Source organism: Sphaerodactylus townsendi, linkage group LG01, assembly GCF_021028975.2.
Source record: "Sphaerodactylus townsendi isolate TG3544 linkage group LG01, MPM_Stown_v2.3, whole genome shotgun sequence".
Classification (NCBI taxonomy): Eukaryota; Metazoa; Chordata; class Lepidosauria; order Squamata; family Sphaerodactylidae; genus Sphaerodactylus; species Sphaerodactylus townsendi.
Window position 1 is genome coordinate 17,687,310 of NC_059425.1, and position 25,744 is coordinate 17,713,053.

General features: G+C 47.4%; 1 protein-coding gene across 1 annotated transcript; it reads left to right on the top strand.

Moving 5' to 3' along the window:
• Positions 1–3,934: 3,934 nt before the first annotated feature.
• On the top strand, positions 3,935–25,744 carry OTUB1 (OTU deubiquitinase, ubiquitin aldehyde binding 1). Its single transcript, XM_048512053.1, has 7 exons — positions 3,935–4,086; positions 16,027–16,088; positions 19,284–19,382; positions 20,514–20,632; positions 21,469–21,553; positions 23,069–23,263; positions 25,345–25,744. The coding sequence occupies exons 1-7, from the start codon at positions 4,032–4,034 to the stop codon at positions 25,540–25,542; spliced, it is 813 nt and encodes a 270-aa protein (XP_048368010.1). The 5' UTR covers positions 3,935–4,031; the 3' UTR covers positions 25,543–25,744.

Sequence of the window (25,744 nt, forward strand, 5' to 3'; positions counted from 1 at the left end):
TCAGAAGGCCATTGCGTTCACATCCTACATGTGAGCTCCCAAAGGCACCTGGTGGGCCACTGCGAGTAGCAGAGAGCTGGACTAGATGGACTTTGGTCTGATCCAGCTGGCTTGTTCTTATGTTCTTATGTTCTTAATGTCCCTAAGACAGGACACACACCTTTTGCTCGAAGAAAAGCTTTTGGATCTCTGGTCCGGCCTGGTGGAACGCTCTGTCAAGTGAGATCAGGGCACTGTAAGGCTTGGTACAATTTCTCAGGGCCTGCAAGATGGAGCTGTTTCACCAGGCCTATGGCTGAGCGTGACAACTAGCTGGCCCCCTTTCCCTTCTCTTTTACCCTTTTCTTTCAGCGGATGTAGGAACGGTTTGAGTTCATGGTGCTGAAACGTGGCTGAGTTCCGTCTATTGATCTTATTGTTTTATTGGATTACGTTATTGTTTATCCTAATTGACGTAAGCTGCCCTGAGCCCAAATGGGGAAGGGCAGCATAAAAGTTAAATGAATAAAATAACACAATGTGAAGCAGAGGAGCTTGGGCTCAGCCTCAAAGGAGGCAGCCGAATAAACTACCAGGAGGAGGGAAAGGGAGGGCCAGGCTCCAAGGGCCTAAAGGAGGGACAGCCGGCCTGTATGAGCCTCCTTGGAATTAACAGCAGACCTCCTTGAGAGTAAAACCTGTTTGAGAATAGGAGCCACTGAGTGAGTGTGGCAGGAGGAAAGGGGAATAAAAAGGCCAGTCGAGCAGGAAAAACAGCTTCACGATAAGAGTAGGTAGCCAGATAGCTGGTGGTCAGAAGAGATCAGACACCGGATCAAATAGAACTTATTTCTGAGCAGATCTGCTTAGGTTTTCTCTTTAAAATGTGTCATAGGGAGAAGTGTGTAAAAGAAAGAGTGTGTGTGTGTGTATGTATGTATACAGAGCCAGCATGGTGCAGCGGTTTAGAGGAGCAGACTCTAATCTGGAGAACTGGGTTCGATTCCATACTCCTCCACCTCCACCACTTGCAAGGTGACCTTGGGTCAGTCACAGTTCTCTCAGAACTCTCTTAGCCCACAAGGAGGCAGATGATGGCAAACCATCACTGAATGTTTCTTGCCTTGAAAAACCTACCGAGTTGCCATAAGTCAACTGAGACTTGATGGCGTATGCATGCACGCGCACACACACCCCACACACACACACCCTGTTGATCTTTCATCTGAGTACAAACCAGAACTGACCCTCAGCTTTGAAGAACTGACAAGATTGAACTAACCCGGGCTATCTAGGTCAGAGCAGCGAAATACATTATTGAGCCTTTGAAGCCGGTTTTCTTCCAGCATCCATTTAAAACTCAGTGATATACTGATTTTGAAACAGTATATAATTTACAGCCCAGTTCGGGTGGGCTGGGGGACACTTTTGAAGTGCTGTGGCATCTACTTGTTTGCCAACGTGTTTGCCCACCCTGCTGGCATAGGTGGCATCTACACTGGCAGGGAGGCAAATGGGCGGCATGTGAGCACCACACAGCTCCATGGCACCCAACAAGGAAGTGCCCACTACCCAGGAGCAACACCAGTGTAGCAAAGCATGCCGGTGGAGTAGGGGGCCTGCCAGAGCATTCCCAGGGGTGGAGCCAACTTTAGTCCGCTTCCACTGGAGTTTCCGCCCAAGAAGGCCACACTCTTTAGCCACAGACGTATATGTTACAGGAAATCGTGAAGTAAGTCCTTTTTCTTATAGGATTTTTCTTGGCAACCGGATTCCCCCCCTATTTTTTGTGTTTGTCTTGCACTGCCACAGCCCCTTTGGAAGTGGCACAGCGCTGCCTTCATTGGGCTGTCCCCAGCTGCTGGAGAAGTCCCACCCCCTTCCAGATTGGGCTGTTAATGTTTCTGCAACCATTTTTGGCAAATGGGTTTCATGAAGTCCTAAGAAAGTTTATTTTTATTTATTTATTTGATTTTAGTATCTTGCCTGGCTCAGGGCAGCTATCACATGTTTAAATGACATAGTAAAACACTATATCAAAAATCAATAATTAACACATACTCAAAGCATTCAATACATCATCATTCTCAGATGGCTATTTAGTAACATCACTCACATACCCTGTTTCCCCGAAAATAAGACATCCCCTGAGAATAAGATGTAGTAGAGGCTTTGCTGAAGTGCTAAATACAAAACATATATAAAACAAAGTAAGACGTAGCAAAGTTTTTGTTTGGAAGCACCAGAGCATGCAGCTGTGGAGCGGAAAAATAAGACATCCCCTGAAAATAAGACATAGCGCACCTTTGGGAGCAAAAATTAATATAAGACACTGTCTTATTTTCAGGGAAACACGGTATCAGTTCCTTGTGTGTTACTCCACTAGATGAAGTTCTTGTTTGTGCAGCATGAAACAACCATCTCTGTTTTCTATGTCTTTGTCAATTAATAGAGGATTATATAAAGAAGAGTTGGATTTATATCCCCCCCTTTCTCTCCTGTAAGGAGACTTAAAGGGGTTTACAAACTCCTTTCCCTTCCCTCCTCACAACACACACCCTGTGAGGTAAGTGGGGCTGTGAGAGCTCCAAAGAACTGTGACTAGTCCAAGGTCACCCAGCTGGCATGTGCACAAGCTAATCTAGATCACTGGATAAGCCTCCACAGCTCAAGTGGCAGATCGAGGAATCGAACCCGGTTCTCCAGATTAGAGTGCACCTGCTCTTAACCACTAGTCGTGCATCACGCTGGCATATGGTAATAGACCACTGATTCCATAACATTATTTCGTCATGCCCTTTATGTTGAAAAAAGATGGTTTGGAAGAGGAATGATACAGGCTGAAGAATGGCCACATCATAAATATTAAATATCTTAAGGCTGGTCTGGAGTCCACCAGTGAACGCCCTCCATTTATTACAACTGACCCCACGTAATTCTTTCCCCATGGTATGCATGAAAACCTAGAACTACATTCCAGATCTCTGGGATGGTGTCTCTCTTGCTACATCAAATCTGTCCTTGAAGTCTACCCACACACTGAAGACTTGTGGTGCAATTCATTTCCTTTCTCCAAATACGCCTCAGGGCATCTAACTGGAATAGGATTGCCAGCTCCAGGTTCAGAAATACCTAGAGATTTGGGGGTGGAGCCTGAGGAAGGTGCAGCTTGGGAAAGGACATCCATGAGGCATAATGCCCTAAGTCCACCTTCCAAAACAGCCATCTCCGCCAGGGGAACTGATCTCTGTTCTGTGCAGATCCGTTGCAATCTCAGAAGAACTCCACCCACCACCTGGAGGTTGGCAACCCTAAACTGGAAGCAGATCACATTCCTCCCTTGTTTATTGTCTCCTTGCTTTGCTGTCTTTCAACTTTGGATTGCAGGCTCCTTGGGGCAGGGATCTGAACTCTTGTAGGAGTAAACATTAATTTATCAACATTAATTTATTTCTTACTCAGTGCGTTGTAGAAGAAAATTTTGGATTTATACCCCACCTTTCTCTCCTCCAAGGAGATTCAAGGCGGCTTACAAACTCTTGCATTCTGTGAGTCGCGCAAGGTTTTGAGTTTCACCGGATGCTTCTTCAAAATCTGACTTGATGTCAAAGATTTCTGGTAAACTGAAAAGCTTGCATGGTTGGGGGGTCCTTGGTAGATGCAAACTCAGGTGGTGCTTTCTGCTGTCCCCATAATCCATTCTTCTCAAGAACCGGCTCACTTGCATCACAAACTGACTGCAGAGCTTCTACGAAGGCATGAAGTCATTTGGAATCAAGCCGGTGTGACGTCACTCCCGTAACATCATAACGAGGCACCATAATATGACATCACGGATAAGCCGATGACGGTTTTCCCCCTTTCCTGGGAAGAATCTGAGGTCAGCCTACCCTCCCCATCCTCACCATCGCACCTCCGCATTGGTGCACGTGGGAGGGGGTGTTTCTAAGCGAACTGGCGGTTACTTGGGGGATAAAAGAGGGAGGAGAAAGTGCTTCCGGTGCGTCTGGATTTGACCAGGAAGCGCTTCCTAGCGGGGTTGAAGCGCGAAGATGGCGGCGGAGGAACCTCAACAGCAGCCGGAGCCCCTCGGGGGGGACACGGATGGTAACGACGGGGAAGGGTTGGGGGTCATCAGTATGGGTGCGGGACCATATGTCCTGTCTCCATGGCAACACCCGCTTCCTGCGTGGACCACATCGTTTTCCGGAAAAATCCCCCCCATGGTCCAGCGACCCCCGCCCCTACTTGCCCTGCAGGGCGGCCCCCGGAGCCCTTCTGGCTGGGCCTCACAGTCTCCTTGGCAACGGTTCCCCCACCCTCTCCGTGGAGCGGAGCCTTGTCTCCATGGAAACGGCGCACCCTCCATTCCACCCCCCTCCCCACACCTTTGGCCGCAGGCGCCAAGGACCCGGCTAGGCTCCTCTGACCTCCGCGCTCTATGGAAAAGCCCCTTCCCTGCCCTAGGAGACCCCCCCAGGAGAAGACCATTCCTTTTCCTGCTTTAATGTTTTGTTTTAAATCCCCCTACTGTTACCTGGGAGAGGGTCTCCCTTCCACTTTTTGGCTCCTGTCCTCAGGGACAGTCGTTGAAGCGTGGGGCTGGCGAAGGCCTGGGTGCACAACCCTGCTAACATTTCCTGGGTGACCTTGGGCTGCTCTCTCTCAGCCTGACTTTCTCAAGAAGATGCTTTGGGGGCTGGAGGTCAAGCCCTATGACGAGAGGCTGAGGAACTTGGGAAAGTTCCGTCTGGAGAGCAGGAGGTTGAGGGGGGACATGGGGGTGGACCTGTTCGCAGTGTGGTGCAGTTGGGGGTGGGGAGAGTGTTGGACATTGTAACTGGGAGAACCAGATTGATTTCTGCACTCCACATAGAATAGAATAACTTTAATGTCATTGTCCACACAACGAAAATACAAAACAGCGAAAATACAAACATGAGCAGCGGACTCTAATCTGGTAAACAAAATTTGTTTCCCTAAATTAAGCCTCCTGGGTGTCCTTCGGCCCGACACAGTTCTCTCAGGGCTCTAAGCCCCACCTGCCTCACAAGGTGTCTGTTGTGGGGAAGGGAAGGGAAGCCGCTTTGAGACTCCTTAAAGGTAAAGAAAAGAAGGGTATGACAACCAACTCCTCTTCTGATAGTGGATTTTCAATTATGGAAGGAAAGGTAACGGACATTAGGAGGGATTTTTTTTTAACGTTTAGAGCCATTCTGCAGTGGGATTGGCTGCCTGTGGGGTGATGAGGACTTCCTTTCTTGCAGTCTTCAAGCAGCTGTACCCATTAGACTTCAAGCAGCAGCTGGATGAACACATATCAGCGATGTAGGCTGATCCTTCATTGAACAGGAGGATGGTCTGTATGACCCTTTCCAACTGTATGATTCTACTTCACATATTTATTAAGAAGCTGTAAGATTGCATGCCCATCCATTGCTGTGATCACCTTAGAGCAGTCCCACTGTGCTGTCTAACAATTATCAATACAAGTTCCTGCTCTTTCAGTGTATTTAATTCCAGCTTGAAACTGAAACGTTTTTGAGAGCACTTCGCTGATTTTTTTACTAAGAGAAAAACAAGTCCCTGCCCCTGAGGAGTTTACAATCTAAATATTGACCATGGGTAGGGGAGCAAGTGGTACAGGTGAGCAAATGAAAATGCAACAAACCATTCTCCATCCAGGTCAGTGCTGTCTACATGGACTGTCAACAACTCTTCAAGGACACAGGCAGAGGTCTTACCTGGTTCTGTTACCTGATACTCTTTAACTGGAGATGCCAAGGACTGAAGCTAGGATTTTTTCCATGCAGAACATGTGCTCTGTCATTAAGCCATGGCCATTAAGCTGAGTACGCATACATTGGCTTGATTATAATTGAGAGTGAGTAAGATTAAGGGGTTAAACCAATGGTTTCCTGGGAAGTAACATTTTTGAGATGGGCTGAAGGATTGGAGAGAGAGGGAACATCCTATATTTGGTCAGGAAAGTAGCTGTAGGTATGAGGGGAAATGGATTGAGTTGTTTGCAACAATATTTTTCAGCCTGTTTTGTTCTAGCTTTAAAGAAAAACTGCCCCTTTACCTGCTTTTATGCCTCTAGTTTCAGTAGATGTGATAGTCATCCTATACTTTTGAATGTAAATGGTATTCGGGGAGAGATGTCTTACTATTTAAATTTACATTTTTGAGTTACATTACTGTATCTTTTCAATGAATTTTCGTATCTAGTAACATATTATAATGAGGCATATATTAGCTAAATCTCTATTTTGATTCATTCTTAATTTCCAATTATATAATTAAAAGAATTTTTCTTGAAATTCTAAAATTGGTTTATTATGTACAGGGTGGATTTGGTTAAAATCCAGTTGATTTAAATCACCAGTCAGTAAGATTAGATTTAGATCATGGCTTTCTACATAAAGACTCATTCTTGCAGTTATAATCTTAATAAGTACAACCAGATGAAGGTTTCATTTTTAGAATGGTAACTTTTCAGATTAGTTTTACAGTTGTATATAAAAAATTACTGGTTTGTTTGCTCTATTACAGTGATGGCAAACCTACGGCACAGGTGCCAGAGGTGGCACTCGAAGCCCTCTCTGTGGGCACGCGCACACGGAGTTCATCATGGGGGGGGGATATCACATCCCCCCCACACACATCTAGGCTGGCCTGGGCCACTGAGACAACGTGCGTGCACCCTGACACACTGCTCGAGCGGGTGGGGTGGAGGAAGAGGTAGCAAACCGTTTTTTTCTAAACTAAAACCTCAGCATTCAGGTTAAATAGTTGGGTTGGCACTTTGCGATGAATAAGTGGGGTTTGGGTTGCAATTTGGGCACTCGGTCTCAGAAAGGTTCACCATCACTGCGCTATTAGAAACAGATAGATAGTTCACCTGGCAATAATTTCAGAATTATTTCAAAATAGAATAATTTCTATTCCCGGTTTCATTTGGCCACCAAGCCTTGCATTTCTTTATTGCAGTGTTTGCATTTTGCATGCATGCCTGGCTTACCCACAGGTGAACTAGATATTCCCAAACTGGGTCTCTTTGCCTGCTGGCATTATGAATGGGCAAACCCATCCACACTTGGTGGCAGGCCATGGGGCCAACGTGGCCGGTGTGCTGTCACTCCCGTAACATAATGAGGCACCATAATATGTCACAGACAAGCCGATGATGGTTTTCCCCCTTTCCTAGGAAGAATCTGAGGTCAGCCTACTGTCACCATCGCACCTCCGCATGGGTGCACGTGGGAGGGGGTGTTCCATGGAGGCAGAAGCCCCCATTGGGCTTAGTGGTTTTACGCTGCTTTTTTGGCAGCATAACGCTGGCGAAGGCAATCCTCTGGCCCACCCTCTGCTAGGCTGGCAGCAAAGGCCCTAATATGCTGCCGCAGCATCCAATGCAGTGTCTCAGTGCCGAGGAAGTCCGTGGTGGCCACACACTGGCAGCATTGCCCCTCCGTTGGGGCAGAGTGCCCTGGGGAGGGCAAATCCGCTGGTGCGACCATGCAGCACTCCCACAACTGGGTCTAGCCCACCCCTCTTTGGATGGGGCCGTTACTCCTCCAGGTAGAGAATAATATGATAAACCTCAGGCTGTACATACACAGATCCAAAAAATTGTGGAGTATTTGGCTCAAAAAGTTTCATCTTCACCTCTTGCCCTTCCCTCCTCGCACTTAGTGCAGATCTGCTCCATTCCAAAGAAACTTCTGCTCATTGAACTTCTTGAAACGTAGCTTTTAAGAGATAAATGTAGGTTCCGTGTACATAGATTCGCAAAAGATCAATGAGATTAAGAGGTCTTTTCCTCAACACTGTATGTTTATTTTATAACATTTTTGCTGTGAAGAAAACATTTATAACATTTTCTGCTGCTCTGCAGACACAAATTCACTGTTTTGAGAACTGCAAAACCAAGGATCTGTGATAATGTCTTCTAGATAGAAAACTTGCCCAAAACAGTATTACAGAAATCTCTGGAAGACCATGGCATTGTGAGTGGATGAATGAAATTCATTTGCCAAAAAAATTACCTTGCATGAATATACATCCTCATGCTACATAATTAAAAAATAACCCTTATTTCATGATGAATAGGATCATAGAGTTGGAAGAGACCACAAGGGCCACCAAGTCCAACCCCCTGCAATGCAGGAAAACCCCTTGCCATGCTTCTGTTTAAGATACATTGTGTTTCAATAACCTTTGGACCATAATGTATCTTAAACAGAAACTATCTTTAGATAGATTTTTCCTCAAAAAGCATTTTATTTTTAAAAACCTGATTGAAATTTTAAAAATCAGATTTGTTATTTTTAAAAAAATCATTGCTTTCTATCCTCCCTGGTCATGCATAATTTTGCCATAATTGCATTGTTAGTTAATTTGCTCCTCCATTCATTCAGATCTGGATTTTTCTCTGCCTTCCATTTTGCTGCTAATGTTAGTCGTGCTGCCGCCACCATCTACTTGAATAATATACTGTATATTTTTAAAATATTACTTGATAAGATATTTAGTCACATATTCTTCAGGTTCATCTCATATTTACATTCTAGACACTTTTATATTTCATCAGTTACCTTTATCCAGTATTCTCTTGGTTTCTTACATGTTTTCACAGTAAACGTCAAGTAAAGATGTCAGTAATGAGGTTGGCAGACTTATTTTACTTCTGCAACGAAACCATATTCTTAACTCACCATCTCTCAAAATACTTCTTCCATGTTGAGTTTGAATTATTCTTGAGGGCCTCTTAATCCATGGACAGTTTTGTATTCTTTTAATGTCAGCTGCTTCCAGTTTTACATTCCTTCCGTTTTGATTGTTAATCCAGTTTGACACCTAGATTAGTGTGGCAGCCGGACTGTACAATTTAACGTTTGGTACAGCCAAACCGCCTTTTTTCTTATTTTATAATGTTTTAAATCTTACTCTTGGTTTCTTTCCACTCCATATAAAATTGTTTATCTTTCTCTGACATTTTAAAAAAGTGTTTTTATCTATACAAATTGGAATAAAAGAATCAACTGTGACAGTGTATTCATTTTAAATGCAGAAATTCTTCCCAACCAGGTAAACTCCCACCTCACAGGGTGTTTGTTGTGGGGGGGAGGGGAGGGAAAGGAGATTGTAAACCCCTTTAAGTCTCCTACAGGAGAGAAGGTGGGGGGATGATATAAATCCAGACTCTTCTTCTAATTCTTAACTTTTCCCATCTTTGAAGATCTTCCTTGATATTTGTCCAAACGTTTTAATAATTACCTTTGTAAAGTCGTGTTCTAGCAGCATTCTCTCCTGACGTTTCGCCTGCATCTGTGGCAGGATCCTCTGAAGATGCCAGCCACAGATGCAGGCGAAACGTCAAGAGAGAATGCTGCTAGAACACGGCCATACAGCCCGGAAACCACACAGCACCCAAGTGATTCCGGCCGGGAAAGCCTTCGACAATACCTTTGTAAAGGTTATCATTTTGTCCTGTTATATATATTCCTAAATATCATATTGTGGATTTTTAAATAACAACACATTCTGTTGTTTTTCTTTCTCTTTGTCTGCTTCAGTTGCTTCTGCTAACATTGTCTTTTTATTCAGTTTGTATCCAGAACAAAATCTATTTATTTGTTCTACTTTCTGTGCTTTCTTTTTTCTCCTTTGTTAACATCACCAATATTAGTAGAAATTCCAAAGATGTTTTTGAAGCCCAATAGCACGGTTAGTTTTAAACAGATAAGCAGTTCAGGTGAAAAGAGAAAGGTCAGAAGTCAATATTTATTTGTTTATTCTGTATTGAAAAGTCTCAGATGCTTAATAATGGAATAAAATCTTTTGTAATCCCAGTAAAGATACAATGGAGGCCAAGTTTTTTAAAAACAAGCAAACAAACCAGCCACTCCATTCTCTGTCCTTGAAAATATCAATTGAAAAATGTAAAATAAAACACCCATCCGGTCTTAGCAACCTGCCTGCATATGTTTCCACAATATTTCTCTTCCTTTAATTTAATTAATTCACATCAAAATGAGATGACAGATTATCTTGTAAATTAGATCCATTTAACCTCTTTTTAATACTGGAAATGTGAAGGTCAAAACACAGTTCAGTGTCGCTCAGAGTTGTTATACTCTGTCCCACTGAAAGATATAAGTAGAATTGTGAATTCATCTGACACCACTTTCTCCCCCTCCCCAAACACCAAGCCGGAAGCACTACTGACTGCTCTTAGATCTTTTGGTGGGAAAGGGTATAGCTGAAGTTTTCGGGTAGCTGATAGTAAAAGTTCCAAATATATATGTAGTGCAGCTAGTGATGCTGGCAGACTTAAACAACAGCAGATCTTACGGTAGATCTTGCTGGCATTCTCCCACATCAGTCTCAGTGTTTTCGGCATTTTTGGATACAGAAGAATCCTCCCCTCTTCCCCCGCACGGGTCATTGGAGCCCTTCTAGTGATATTGAAGGGAGCTGGAGTTAATTATTCATTAATTGCATTTGTATTTACCCTTCCCCTTATTCTCAGCCCTGACTGGCAGTGAATGTCCATAACAAATGTTCTTTCAGTCGCTCGCCATCTTGGCTCTCTCCCCGGCACCCTTGATCTTTCTTTTAAATCATTGCAGGAGTCCTGCCCTGGGGGCATCCTTTTACCTTGGGACATCAAACCTACATGAAAAGGTGGTGACACAACCGCTGTGTCCCATCTTATGTCAGGGTGCTACGTACATATCGGTCCCAATTCAACAAGCAAAGATCATGGGCAGCAATCCCCTTGCAACACCTTCTATTAGAATTAGTGCCTTTCCCTAGCCTCCTTCCAATTTAGAAGGTGACCATCTTTTTCTTCAGTGCTATGTCTCAGGCCCCTTCCGCACACACAAAATAATGCGTTTTCAAACTACTTTCACAACTGTTTGCAAGTGGATTTTGCCATTCCGCACAGCTTCAAAGAGCATTGAAAGCAGTTTGAAAGTGCATTATTCTGCATGTGCAAAATGTGCGGAATGAGCCTCAGTTTGGACAACATGACGAGCCATGATTCAGACGTACTGGAGTGCCCAGTTGCCTAGAAGGTTTGCCGCCCTCTGTGTGTACTGTCAAGCATGTACTATCTTGTGCCTGTATTTGCTTGCACTATCAAGCATGTAGGAGCAGCAGTGGCATAGTGGTTAAGAGCAGGTGTACTGTAATCTGGAGGAACCAGGTTTGATTCCCCGCTCTGCCGCTTGAGCTGTGGAGGCTTATCTGGGGAATTCAGATTAGCCTGTGCACTCCAACACACGCCAACACACCTTGGGCTAGTCACAGTTCTTCTGAGCTCTCTCAGCTCCACCCACCTCACAGGGTGTTTGTTGTGAGAGGGGAAGGGAGAGGAGTTTGTCAGCCCCTTTGAGTCTCCTGCAGGAGAGAAAGGGGGGGAATATAAATCCAAACTCCTCTTCTTCTATGGCTCTTACATGTTAAATACCCTCTGCACTGGACAAGTACATTGTGTCTTGACAGGTCCTGTTGTGTATGTTGCGTTCATGTACAGTGGGGTAGAGGTCAGTCATGTGGTGAGATGTGATGCCTTTAACCTACTTTGGTTGGTACGAGGTTTGTGAGCCTGCATTTTTCATAGAATCATAGAGTTGGAAGAGACCCCAAGGGCCATCAGGTCCAATTTTTATCCTACTCAAGGTCCAAGGAATTCAGGGCAGCATATGTTCAACCTTCCTCACTTATCCTTGTAACAGCCCAGCAGGGATGAAAGAGAGGGTGTGGGCCAGGGTCACCCAGCAAGCCACCCAGTGGGAGGATGGGGGTTTCCTTATCTGTGCTCTGGTCACAGCCTGGTAAGATTACGGTGGCTTTCTCTAGGGCAGTATGGAAAGTTCATTGGTTTCAAAATACGGCAGCAGTGGCGTAGGAGGTTAAGAGCTCGTGTATCTAATCTGGAGGAACCGGGTTTGATTCCCACCTCTGCCGCCTGAGCTGTGGAGGCTTATCTGGGGAATTCAGATTAGCCTGTGCACTCCCACACATGCCAGCTGGGTAACCTTGGGCTAGTCACAGCTTCTCGGAGCTCTCTCAGCCTCACCTACCTCATGGGGTGTTTGTTGTGAGGGGGGAAGGGCAAGGAGATTGTAAGCCCCTTTGAGTCTCCTGCAGGAGAGAAAGGGGGGATATAAATCCAAACTCCTCCTCCTCCTTCTCTTCTTCTATAGTATTGCCTGGTGTAGCTCATAGCATCTCTGTCATAACGTAAGAGTTTAAATGGCTACTGATTTGTATCCTGGCACAATTCAGACTGCTGATTCTTAGCCTTCAAATCCTCAGGAGCCAGGCTCAAATGTTACCGCCTGAATTTGCCAAGCAGCTAAGATTCTCTGCGGAGGCCATCTCTGCATGTCTTTACCTTCAGGAGGGAGCTAGAAGGTGTTCTGAGCTTCCACGTCAACTTCAGTATGCCCTCCCTGTAGCTCTCCTTGTCTGCTAAGTATTATTTTCACATGTATTTGGTGCTTGGCTGCTGGTGGTTTAGGCCATTTGGTTTGTCTGTGACGATGTGCCTTCTCTTGTCTGTATTTTCCTCTTCCTTACAGCCTCTTCACCCGGGTGAGCCCGAATTCATCAGGTCTCAAAAGCTTAGCAGGGTGTACTCTGGTTAGTGTTTAGATGGGAGGACCACTAAGGAATATCAGGGTTGCTACGCAGAGGCAGGCAATGGCAAAGCACCTGTGAGCATCTCTTGCCTTAAAAACCTCAGCTGTGACTAGAGGGGGTAACCTTTGTTTTTAGTATTTTTTGGGTTCAGTAGACCCAGAATTTAAAAAAAAACCTCAAAAAACCTTATGCTAAATTTAGTTTTATCCCCAAATGTTGGGGGCTAATAAACTTGAACCTCGAATATACGCCTGCCTGAAGTCTCTACATGAGTCTGGGAGGCAGCAGGCAGCGCAGAGCTGAACCCAGGACGCCTGCCGCCTCCAAGACTCCTGTGGAGTGCGGAGACGGGCGCGGAGTTAACACTGTTCCCAGCCTGGCCAAGCCCAGTATTGAATGGCGGGTTTTTCCTTGCTGGGTCCAGGTTTATCCTGTTGGCTCCACCTCTTGATTGTTCCATTTTTTAAAATGGAAGCTTTTGATAGCTCCCCCATTAAAGCTTCTCTCCCCCCCCACTTAAAAAAATGAATATTTTTACTTGATTGCTGCCTGTGAGGGTCTTGGGATTGTTACCAATATCTGGTAGTTCTGTTCCTGAGCTAGTAAGCTACGTAACTTTTGCATCAGGCAAATGAAACTTTCCTTCTCTTCACTTTTGCTGGAGTCAGTTAAGGACAGCGGTTCTCAACCTGGGGGTCGCGACCCCTTTGGGGGTCGAACGGCCCTTTCACAGGGGTCGCCTAAGACTCTCTGCATCAGTGTTCTCCATCTGTAAAATGGATAAATGTTAGGGTTGGAGGTCACCACAACATGAGGAACTGTATTAAAGGCTCACGGCATTAGGAAGGTTGAGAACCACTGCCTAAGACTCTCTGCATCAGTGTTCTCCATCTGTAAAATGGACAAATGTTAGGGTTGGGGGTCACCACAACATGAGGAACTGTATTAAAAGGTCACAGCATTAGGAAGGTTGAGAACCACTAGTAGAATCCTCAGCCCCTTTGCCAGTGGTGCAATGCCCACGGTTCTTAGCGGGAAGTCATTCTGGTTTTCTTCATGTAAATCTGATCAATTTGTAACACAGATGACCCAGTGTGGGGCATCCTATGTTTTTCCATGTTCCCTCCCTGTTTGTAAATAGAAAATGGAGTCTTCCTTTCACTAGCTGGTAGGGAAAGAAGTCCGAATTCTTTCTCTCGGGACTCCACAGTTCCTAGCCTTCCATGAGTAACAGAAGTCTCTTTCCTGGGATTGTATCTCTCTGGAATTGTAGTGTCGTCAGCAGCTTTATGAAACACAAGGGTTGCTTTCCTTTGGCTAGGCAAACCTCGTATATCACCTCTATCCCTTGGAGGGCTCTTTGGTGTATCTGGGCCGCGCTCCCTGTTTGAAGGGGAGGCATCTGGATTGGCCGCCCTGCTGTGGCTCCGGAGTGCGGGGACGTGCAGCCTTCAGCCCAGCTGCGGGAGTCGCAAGCGTTTGCTCCTGCAGCCGGGAATCGGGACGTCTCTCCGTTAATGATGTATGACGTGGAATGATCCCCGGCCGGTTCCTCTGTTTTCTGCAGTGCTGGCAGCTGCTCTGAGCAGATGATGCCGGAGGAAGCATTTGGTGCCTGGCACTGCTGCAAAGCAGATAAATGCCATGCAGGCTGTGTGTGTGTGTGCAATGACAGGTTGGGGGTGGGGGTTTACAACTGCTGAGCAAAGGAGGACTGGAAATAAGCCCGTGATTAGGACAGGGAGACTTGGGTTTGAATCTCACAGTTAGAGGGTACCACACAGGCCATCTAGTCCATCCCTGTGCTCAGTGCAGGATCAGCCTAAAGCAGTGATGGCGAACCTTTTCGAGACCGAGTGCCCAAATTGCAACCCCAAACCCACTTATTTATCGCAAAGTGCCAACACGGCAATTTAACCTGAATACTGAGGTTTTAGTTTAGAAAAAACAGTTGGCTCTGAGGCATGTGTTACTCGGGAGTAAGCTTGGTGGTAGTTGGTGGCTTTGCTTTGAAGCAACTGTGCAACTCTTCCAATGGTGAATCACGACCCTAAGAGGATTTACTCAGAAGCAAGCCCCATTGCCAGCAACCGAGCTTACTCCCAGGTAAAGGATCTTTGCATGAAAATCAGTGAGGTTTAACAGCACTTAACAGGGTTACCTACACTGCTTCCCCAAAACTAGGTCTTAGGTTTAATGCTAATAATCAAGCCCAGCAGCCCAGGTCAGCCGTATGTGTGGTGGGGTGGGGGCAACTCTGTCTGCGCGTGCCCACAGAGAGGGCTCTGAGTGCCACCTCTGGCACCTGTGCCATAGGTTCGCCATCACTGGCCTAAAGCATCCCTGTCAAGTGTTCATCCAGCTGCTGCTTAAAGTCTGCCAGAGAGGGGGAGCTCCTTAAGCAACCCATTTCACTGCTGAAGTACCACCAGTGTGATTTTTTCCCCTCCTTTCCGCCCACAAATGATAACCAGCCTTGCGATTCCCTTCTCTGCTCTGAAGTTTATTGAATGACCTTGGGCCCCACTTCCACCTAAGTGTCCTCAAGGGAGTAAGCTAAACATGGGAAGGAGGTGACTCATGGAGGGGGAGATACTGTATTGTTGCAGTTCATATTGTCATGCTGATAAGGCAGGGGTGGAGCACTTGTTCAGCCTTGGGGGGGCTTTCATTGTTGTAAATTGGGCAGAGGGGTTCTGCTTGTGTCAAGTAACACAATCAATTAGCTGGGCTGGGTCCTGTAATTCCCTCCCTCCCTCCCTCCCTCCCTCCCTCCCTCTCCCTCCCCCTCCTTCCTTCCTTTCTTTCTTTCTTTCTTTCTTTTTTCATCCTTTCTTTCTTTCCTTCCTTCCTCCCTCCCTTCCTCTTTCTTTCCTCTGTTCCTTCCTCCTTTCTTTCTTTCTTTCTTTCTTTCTTTCTTTCTTTCTTTCTTTCTTTCTTTCTTTCTGACTTTGCTGCCCCGCAGCAAAGATTTTAAATGAGCAGGCCAGGGACATAGGTTTCACTTTGGTTTTAGGTTTTTTTTTTTGCTAATTAAAAGCTTTTCTTGACATTATAAAAAATGCAAAAAAAAGTCTAATCAACAGGCCACGGTTTACATTTCTTTTTCATTTTTTCATTTTTTAAATAATTTTAAAATAATTTTTCAACATATATTAAAAAGATCAGAAGAAGGAAAATGGAAGTAATAGAAAACAGTAAAAGCTACAGCAGAGAAGGTATCATCTGCCCACCATTATATTGAGCACATGTGGTTTTAGTTGTATTTTTAGAACAACAGGCGGACACTTGACCTTCAGTAGCGGAAGGCCTCAGGAGCCCTGTGGAGACCGAGATGGCGTGAGGGGCCCTTGACCCTTGTGGATTAATCTCCTTTCTCTTTCTCAGGGGTGAATTGCTTGGCCTACGACGAAGCCATAATGGCCCAGCAGGACCGCATCCAGCAGGAGGTGAGCGCTTCGGAGCAGAAAGATCGGCCTGCCGGCTGTGTCTGTTTTGTGTGCGTGCTGCGTTTCGGGTTATGGATGAGGAGCCCGTGACTGAAACGTTTCACAATTTGTGTCAAGCTGTCCTGCTGTAAAGTAAGCAAAGGAGGCCGGTGGCTTTTGGGAAGCTAACAGATTTATGACAGGCCAGACGCTGAAGGGCTGAAGCCCACTTCTACAGATGCTTTCAGCCAAGGATGCTGAACTCAGTTGTTGCAAGGGCCACGGAGATGACATAAATGTGACTGGGTGGAGAGCTGCTTCGGCTGGCCCCAGACCTGCACTGCGGGGGGTGGGGGGTGATGGTGCCTGAACTGGCTAGCCCACAGTGGGGTGGGGGCGGTGGCGTATCTACCATGGGGCAGGGAGGTGCGTGTCGCACCAGGTGCCCGCCTGGCAGGGCAGCAAAAATGTATTTTTGATATTTTTAGTGTTTTTACTTTGTCGGCCAGCAGGGGGCGTAGTTTTTAGAATTGTGGCACCAAAATTTCAGGATATCGTCCAGTAATACTCCTGCTGATATCAGCCAAGTTTGGTGAAGTTTGGTTCAGGGGGTCCAAAGTTATGGACCCCCAAAGGGGGTGCCCCATCTCCCATTGTTTCCAATGGGAGCTAATAGTAGATGGGGCTACCCTTTTGAGGGTCCATAACTTTGGACCCCCTTAACCAAACTTCACCAAAACTGGGAGGTATCATCAAGAGGGTCTCCTAAAGATACCCTGAAATGTTGATGCTGCTAGCCTAAAAACTACGCCCCCTGCAGGCTGAAAACTGAAAAACACTAAAAAATACAAAAAACACTAACATTTGGGGGGGGCAGCAACACTCCGATTTTGCACAGGGTTCCATTTCCCCTAGCTATGCCTCTGGGTGGGAGCACTGCCTTGTGGGGGCTCATCTGGAGCAAGATGGGGGCAGGGTTCTGCTGGCTCATGGGCCAGATAAGCCCCTTCAAGGGGCTGGATTCAGCCCCTGGACCACTTGTTTGACACCGCCTTATTCACAAAGCACTATTTTCACTTAGCCTATTCGCACTATTGTTGATAGTTTGTGGCCCTTGTTTTCTGTACTACTTGCGTTTTGTGACCTTTGAGTGCTGCTGTCAACAGCGTTTGTTTTCTGTGTCACGCTGTGTGCATATCTTTATCTGCCAATTGGGATTAACACTTCATGTATTTGAAGAAGTGGATTCTTATCCGCCTGAGCTTCTGCTGCAGCAAATCTGCTAGACTTTAAGGTCTAAATGCCAAATAAAGGTGGTGGTGGTTGTATTCTGACTTTAAGGTGCTGTCAGGTTCCTTTTGGTTTATTTGCTTTAACTGGACTACTCTTCTGGAAGCTGTTAAAGGATTCTTGATTGGCTGGTCCTGAATGCCAACGGATGCTCACAAAAAATATTTTCATCTGGCCTAAATGTTCAAACTGAGCGGGCATATGGCCCAGCTTCTCTTCCAGTCCCCAGTAGTTTACATACTGTATATGACTTCACCTCCCATCAAGGGAGTAACTGTGCCATCTAACTCCTGAGCTGTCAAGAATTGCTTGACCTCCTGGCTGGTCCACATGTGATTAGGGAACTTGGATGCCTGTTGTGAGGCAGTTCACTATATGAATTGGCACACTAATGCAGGACTTCATTTGGAGCTGTTCGATGCCTTCCAGGCATCAAAGGGAGCTCTGCCATGTTAATGGATCTTTACTTCCACTTCCTTCCCTTCCTTTGATCTGTACAAAGTAGCCGAAGTGGAGGCGCCCAAGAGCCGGCCACTGCCCTTATCTCCGGCCTTGAGGAGAGTATGGGCTGTAGCATTCCTGTTCTATTTCACTCTGTCTTTGATATGGAGGTGAGAAAGTGTGAAGGGGGAAGGAGAGTGGGTGGGATAAAAGGTTTTACCCAGAGACAGTTTGCCAGAACTGGCTTTCTCTAGCCATGCCATCCGATGTCTGTCAATAAAAGGCTTTTGATTCAAAAACCTAGAGTCTAGTGATTGTCTACTAGGGCTTGACATTTGGTAAACATGCAGGGGCACGAAGATCTCTCATGAGAAGGCTTCAGGGGCTGGAGCCTCCTAGAAGTCAGGGCTGGGTTGTGGTTAGGCAGAATGACGAAGCTTAAGGACCTGGAAACAAATGTCCACCCAAATGTCCAAATGTCTACCCAACAATAAAACCAGATGAAGAGAGCCAGTGTGGCGTAGTGGTTAAGAGCAGGAGGATTCTAATCTGGAGAACTGGGTTTGATTCCCCGCTCCACCTGAGTGGTGAACCAGATGTGTTTCCGCAATCCTACATTCCTGCTGGGTGACCTTGGGCTAGTCACAGTTCTTGCTGAACTCTCAGCCCCACCCACCTCACAAGGTGTCTGTTGTGGGGAGTGGAAGGGAAAGGAGCTTGTAAGCCACCTTGAGTCTCCTTGCAGGAGAGAAAGGAAGGGTATAAATCCAAACTCTTCTTCTTTTTCTTCTTCTTTGACTATCATGTCAGATCAACAGTGTCTGACTTCACAAAGTCACACATCTTTGCCTTGGTGCATTTTGTGGACTGTGGTGGGCTCAATTTGAAAAGATTATGAAACAAAGGAATGGCGGTTTATATTCCAATCTTACTTTGAATCAGGTTTAAGGATGACATCATTTTTACGTTAAACCACCCATTTTATTTATATTTTAATCCGGTTGAAATGCTTCCAGTATTGTCTTCATCCACTCAGCCTTCAAGCTGTCGGCCTCTGCCGGGGTCCTCAAGTGACAAGTCGGCCAGCATGAACCAGCTCTGAAGCGGGTGTGGGGAGGGGTGTGTGTGTGTTTCTTGCAATTACTTTTGAAATGTGACTCTGTATCAATGTGTGAGTGAGAGGCGGCTGGTGCAATTTGTGGCCCTGTGTGAGTGAGAGGCGGCTGGTGCAATTTGTGGAAAACACGTGGGAAAGACCTTTCTTTCATTCCTCCTTCTATTGACTCAAACCACAGCAGCTCCTCTGGCTTGGCATTGTCTCCTTTGACGGGCAGAGGCTCTCCGGGGTCTCAGGTGCCCAAAACTCTTTCCCCCACACCTCCTACCTGAGATCCTTGATTTGAAAATGCCAGGGCTCAGACCTGGACCCTTCTTCCTGCAAAACAGGGATTCTCTCAGTTTTCTTTCGCACATTACCATTTGCAGATCGCCGTCCAGAACCCACTAGTCTCGGAAAGGATGGAGTTGTTGGTCCTGTACAAAGAATACGCTGACGACGACCATATCTATCAGCAGAAGATCAAGGTGAGCATAGCGCCAGGTTGCTTATGCCCAGCTGTGCATTCTTTCTGGGGGTGGGAGAGCAGTGCGGGCGGCTGCGTGGGAAATGTTCCTGACTGGTGTGACCGGGCCTGCCCTCAGCTGCTCTGTGGCAGGACCAATCTCTTAATCTAGGCCAGGGGTGTCCAAAACCGGCGCTTCAGGTGTTCATGGGCTACAATTCCCATCAGCCCCTGCTGGCATGGCCAGTTGGCTTTATGAGCAGATCAGATGTTCCATATGTCGATGGTTCCTCGTGCAGGGAAGGAAGAACTCCCTTTAGTCGTCCCACATGTGGTTTGATAGTCTTCCATCATATCCTCCTGCCTTGTTGTCCTCCCCAACTGAGAAGCTCCAAACTCTTCTGTCTTGGGTCACAGGGAAGGTGCTCCAGCCCTTTGACCACAGTTCCTGCCCTTTTCTGCATGCTTTTCAATTCTGCAAGCAGGAATGATTGGAGCTGTGAACTGCTGTCAAGATGGCTTCTTCACATGTTGCCAACGATTGTGAGTCGGGTTGAAGGTGCAGGTGGATTCTAATCTGGAGAACTGGTTTTGATTCCTCCACTCCTTCACCTGAGTGGCAGAGGCTTATCTGGTGAACCAGATGTGTTTCCGCACTCCTACATTCCTGCTGGGTGACCTTGGGCTAGTCACAGTTCTTTCAGAACTCTCTCAGCCCTACCTACGTCACAAGGTGTCTGTTGCGGGGAGAGAAGGGAAAGGAGCTTGTAGGCCTTCTTGAGTCTCTTTACAAGAGAGAAAGGTGGGAAATAAATCCAAAATCTTCTTCTTCCAAAATAGTCAAGTTGTGAAGTTGTGTCTCAGGGGTTGCAAGCAGAGGTGGAGTCTTTTCTGTGACATTTCCATTGCTGTTTTTTTTAAATAGCTAAGCAACTTTACTTTTTTTGTAGGCTGCTGTGAAAGTGGGAAATAAATTTTTCATGTAAAAAAATAGCATGTTGGATAACGTGATTTACGTGATTCACGTTTACGTTATTGCCACAGGGCAGATTGGAACCATACACAGATAGTCTTGTGTTGAGATCTATCAGCTGCTGAGGTCTCCCTAATCCTGGTTCAATTTATCTCCGTTTTCCTCTTTCCCCTCACACAGGATTTGCTGAAAAAGTACTCGTACATCCGGAAGACAAGGCCGGATGGCAACTGCTTCTATCGGGCGTTTGGCTTTTCCCACCTTGAGGCTCTGTTGGAGGATAGCAAGGAACTGCAGCGGTAGTTCATGAACCGGGGAGGAAAGGGTGGGGGAGCTTTGGGGCACTGGGGTAGCTTAGCTGGTGTGGCCAAGTTGGGTTTCCAAATGTGGCAATGCTGCAGGGATTCCACCAAACATCAGGAAGAACTTCCTGACAGTCAGGGCTGTTGGACGGTGGAATCCACTACCTTGGAGTGTCGTGGAGTCTCCTTCTCTGGAGGTTTTTAAAGAAAGTCTGAATGGCCATCTGTCAGGAGTGCTTTGATTATGTGTTCCTGCGTTGCAGGGGGTTGGACTTGATGGCCCTTGGGGTATCTTCCAACTCTATGATTCTAGGGTCGGCCCTGCAGACTCTGAAGTGTTTCTGCGGCACAACTAGCCAGGTGCCAGTAAAAGCAGGTCAGAAGTGGTGTAGCCAGTGCTGGGCCTTCAAAATCCTGGGCTTGTCCCAACTCTCAGGAAAACCCAGCTGTGGGATAGGAAAAGGGATCGCCAAATGGAGGGTCATCTGCTGCCTTGGCTGGTCTCTCAGCTCCTGGGGACCCCGTTCCTCTGACTGGAAAAGCCTAGGCCCACCTTTACTTTGCTTCTTCCAGCTTTGGTAGCTTCCATTGTCCCTGACTGGGGACATCACTGGGTCATCATAGGTCTGGCAGCATCGTCTCACTTCCTCCGTGGTTTTGTTTATGTCAGTCAGGTGACTTAAGCTGGGTGTGCTGTAGAGCAGCCCCTGAGAAGCTTTCCCCCCTGGGGCCATATTTGGTGCTCAGGTTGAAGCACACGGGGCCCAGAGCCAGGGCTGGGGGTGACTGCCACTGGAGTGATTGGTTTCTGTATTTCCTCTCGTTGCACACAGCTTCAAAGAAGTGGCGGCCAAAAGCAAAGACGTGCTGGTTTCGCAAGGCTTCACGGAATTCACCATTGAGGACTTCCACAACACAGTGAGGCCTGCTTCTCTGCACCCCCACCCCACCCCACCCCTCCCACCACATCTAGGATAAGGAGGGGCCAGAGTGTTGATGGGGCAGGGACTCTGGGGCCAGCCGAAGGCAGGAATGAAGGCGATGAGGTTTTTGGAGGCTTCGTCCTCACTTGGTGAAAGGAAGTGGGGGGCAGTTCCTTTTGCTTGGTCATGCCCACATGTTCCTGTATTGGCCATACGGTCTGTTCAGCCAGGTAGGGCTCTGCTTCAGCCCCAAGCTGCTAAGGCAGAGGTGTCCAACTCTGGTGGTTCAAATGCTCATGGACTACAATTCCCACCAGCCCCTACAATTCCCCTAGTGGGAATTGTAGTCCATGAACATCTGAAGCGCCAGAGTTGGACACCCCTGTGCTGAGGCATGAGAACCTGACAGAAAGCTGCCCTTGATCACCTCCACAGAAGAGAGAGTCTGCAGATTTATCCAGCGGGCTTTTGCCACTCCTTCTGACCCTTGACCCTGGTCTCCCTTTCTTAATCGCTTCTGTTGCAGAAGTGGGCAATCTGCCCTTCCTCCGCTGTCCATATGTCCTAGTGTTGTTTTGATGAACTACAGCAGTGGTGGCGAACCTTTGGCACTGCAGATGTTATGGACTACAATTCCCATCAGCTCCTGCCAGCATGGCCAATTGGCCATGCTGGTGAAGACTTGTCAGAGGCCGAATCCATCTGTCTCGTCTCCTGCAGCATAGCCTCTTTAACCATAGGAGGAAAAGTAGGTTGAGGCTCCTGAGTGGGAGAGGTTTAGGGGTGACTGTGGGTGTGAGAGAAAGAAACCGAAGGGCTTCAGCCAGCAGCTGGCTGTTCTGCTTTGCTTGTGACAGATTCCACCTACAACCTCCTTTCTGCGCACCTGATTCAGAAGTAACCCTGAGGAAGGGTCTAGCACACATACGGCTCCCTAACATGGTACCCACAAGCACCATGGCATCTCCCAGCATCGTTTGTGGTGCCCACCGTGTGCTTTTAGAAAGTTGGAGGGTTAAGGTTGGAGGTTTTGCCCAGCAGAGCCCCTGATTGCCCATTGTACATCTGATTGACTGTGCATATTCCAAAAACCAGAAACCTTTGGCAGCAGCTGCCACTGAAGCACAAGGATCTTCACTTCATGACTGAAACTCTGCTGTATATAAGCAAGAACACACTTTTAAACAGTTTGCTTCAGAAGGCATCCTGTTAAACAGCCTCTGCTTGAAATGTTGAGGTCAACGTTAGAGCTATGCATCACCTCACTCACTGACATTTTGTTTGGCTCCGCCTCCTGTGGCAGCCGTTTTGTGGCTGCCCCCACCATCTTGTGACAGAATTCCAAAGGTGCTTACAGACTCGAAAAGGTTGGGGGACCTTTGACCTATCAACTTGATGCCACCTCAGAAGTGGTATAGGTGGTTCCCTCTCTGTGCCCCCCAGGCCCCCAAAATGCCACCCCTGTAGCCAGAGGAGCCCCCTTGCCTCAGCCCCGTCTCTTTCCCTGCAGTTTATGGACCTGATAGAACAGGTGGAGAAGCAGACCACCCTCTCGGATCTGCTGTCCTCCTTCAACGACCAGAGCACTTCAGATTACCTGGTGGTGTACCTGCGACTGCTCACCTCTGGGTACCTGCAGCGTGAGAACAAGTTCTTTGAGCACTTCATCGAGGGTGGACGCAGCATAAAGGAGTTCTGCCAGCAGGTGAGGATCGCTTGCAGATGAAGTGGGGAGGGGGAGGCAAGGGGGAGGACTTGCTCCTTTTGCCAGCAAGGAAAAGGTTTCTGGCCCTCTCTCCTTTCCTTGCTCACTTAGAGGATCGGGATGCTTTGGACAAGCAGTTCCTTCCGGCAGTCTGCCTGGCCACGCTTCCCATAGGAAATCCTTATTCAGCTGAGGTCTCTGGTCCTGGGAAATTGTGTGTGGGTGCTCTCTGGGGAAAAAGGAGAGCCTTGGGCAGGCTTTAGAGCCACAGAGGCAAGCCAGCAGCATCCGCCTTCTCTTCTGCCTCTGCACCTGTAGGCCTCTTGCTTCCTGGATGCCTCCCTAAGACACTTCTTGCCACCTGCCTCTCCAATTCAATCCCTGTACATGTATTCGAACCGTTTGAGGCAAAAATGAGGGAGGCCAGAAAATGGAGTTCGCCCTCCCCCGGGCCAAGCCTGGGGCAGGGGTGGGGGAGGAAGGTTGGGCTCCTCCCAGTCGCAATGATCATTCCCCCCCCCCCCCCCCCCACTGTTGGGAGAGTTGCCCCCTCATCTCCCTGAGCTTAAATGGTCCCGCTTTTAGCCGTACAAAAAAAGTAACTGCAGATTCTCAGCACCGGATTTGGGCTGGGGCTGGGGTGGATTTAGCTCAGCTATATCTCCTGGAGCGATGTGATCTCCCTGTGTGCTCTGCTGTCCGTCTGGCACAGAAACTTCGGAGAGGAACTCACACACAGAGCCTTGCCGGTTTTGTGTGACGCAGGACCTAATGTCTGATGTGAGACTGGGCATCCTGGCAAGCATTATGGCCATTCGTTCATTTGTTTGTTTTGAAAAAGCCGTGTTCTAGCTCCATCCCACCCTGTACTGCAGTGGAGCTTGACGGTGGTGTGAACTGTCAAAGATGACGGGCTAAAAGTTAAACACAGACCAGACTGAACAGAGCTGCTGCTGTCTCATGTCTGTTATATTCACCAGCTTCTAGTCCTGGGGTCTGCAACCTGCGGCTCTCCAGATGTTCATGGACTACACTTCCCATCAGTCCAATTGGCCATGGTGGCAGGGGCTGATGGGAATTGCAGTCCATGAACATCTGGAGAGCTGCAGGTTGCAGACCCCTGTTCTAGTCTATTTCTGGGCAGAACTTAGCATGCTGGTTTTGCCCTCCCCAAAAGGCAAAAGGCCAGTGTGATTTGGAGCTAGCTAAAAGGAATCCCTGCTTCCGAGGGAACTTGCCTGATCTTTGAGACCACCCTCTGAGGCCCTTCTCCAAACGACCCTCCCTCTTCAGAAATTAGGTTGGTGGGTGCAGAGGACAGGGCCTTTTTTGCGATGGCCCCTTGCCTAGAGAACACCCTCTTCGAACAAGCTTGCCTAGCGTTGCCTTGACGTCCTTTCAGGGGCCAGTCCAAAAAAGTGTCATTTTCAGGAGCTTGCAGTTGATTCTCCTTCTAGCCTGTTTGCTTTCTTGTGATGTTTCAAAATGGTATCAGTGGTGCTCCTTTATTGGAAGGACTTATGTTAATCATAATTATCTCTGTCTTACGTTATCATAATGATTGGCAAGCTGGAATGGGTCCAGAGAAGGGCCCCTGGTAAAGGGTCTGGAATCCATGCCCTGCGAGGAGAGACTTAGGGAGCTGGGGATGTTTAGTTTGGCGAAGAGAAGGTTAAGAGGTGACATGATAGCCATGTTTAGATACTTGAAGGGATGTCATGTTGGTGAGGGAGCAAGCTTGTTTTCTGCTGCTCCAGAGACCAGGACCAGGAGTAATGGGTTCAAGGGGAAGGAAAAGAGATTCCACTTAAACATCAGGAAAAACTGGAATTCACTACCTCGGAATTCACTACCTCGGTATGGTGGAGTATCCTTCTGTGGAGGTTTTTAAAGAGAGGCTGGATGGCCATCTGTTAGGAGTGCTTTGATTGGGTTTTCCTGCATTGCAGCTGGTTGGACCTGATGGCCCTTGTGGTCTCTTCCACCTCTACGATTCTATGACTGTGTGTGGGAGAGCGTGAGAGTCTTCAGGGCCACACTGACGATGCCACCTCTGTTTGCTCTTCTCTCTCTCACCCCAGGAAGTGGAGCCCATGTGCAAGGAAAGCGACCACATCCACATCATCGCGCTGGCCCAGGCCCTCAACGTCTCCATCCTGGTGGAATACATGGACCGGGGCGAGGGGGGCGCCACCAACCCCCACGTCTTCCCCGAGGGCTCGGAGCCCAAAGTGTATCTACTGTACAGACCAGGACACTACGACATCCTGTATAAATAAGGGGCAGCATGGAGAGGGGCTCCCTCTTTTCTCTGCCTTGCCCACGTCTCCCTGCCCACCTGCTAGGCAGCGTCGTCTGTGGTTGTAAATGGTGATCGCTCTGGCTGCCGTCTCGCTCACTTGATTTATTATTATTTTTTCCCCTCCTTTTGTTGTTACACTCACACTCTTCTGTGTTTTATTAAAGGGGATGCCGGTGAAA

Excerpts from the sequence above, each read along its gene's own strand:
- OTUB1 (XM_048512053.1), top strand. The coding sequence starts at position 4,032 with ATGGCGGCGGAGGAACCTCAACAGCAGCCGGAGCCCCTCGGGGGGGAC. Across the intron at positions 4,087-16,026 it reads CCTCGGGGGGGACACGGATG|GGGTGAATTGCTTGGCCTAC; the intron begins GTAACGACGGGG and ends TCTCTTTCTCAG. Across the intron at positions 20,633-21,468 it reads GATAGCAAGGAACTGCAGCG|CTTCAAAGAAGTGGCGGCCA; the intron begins GTAGTTCATGAA and ends CGTTGCACACAG.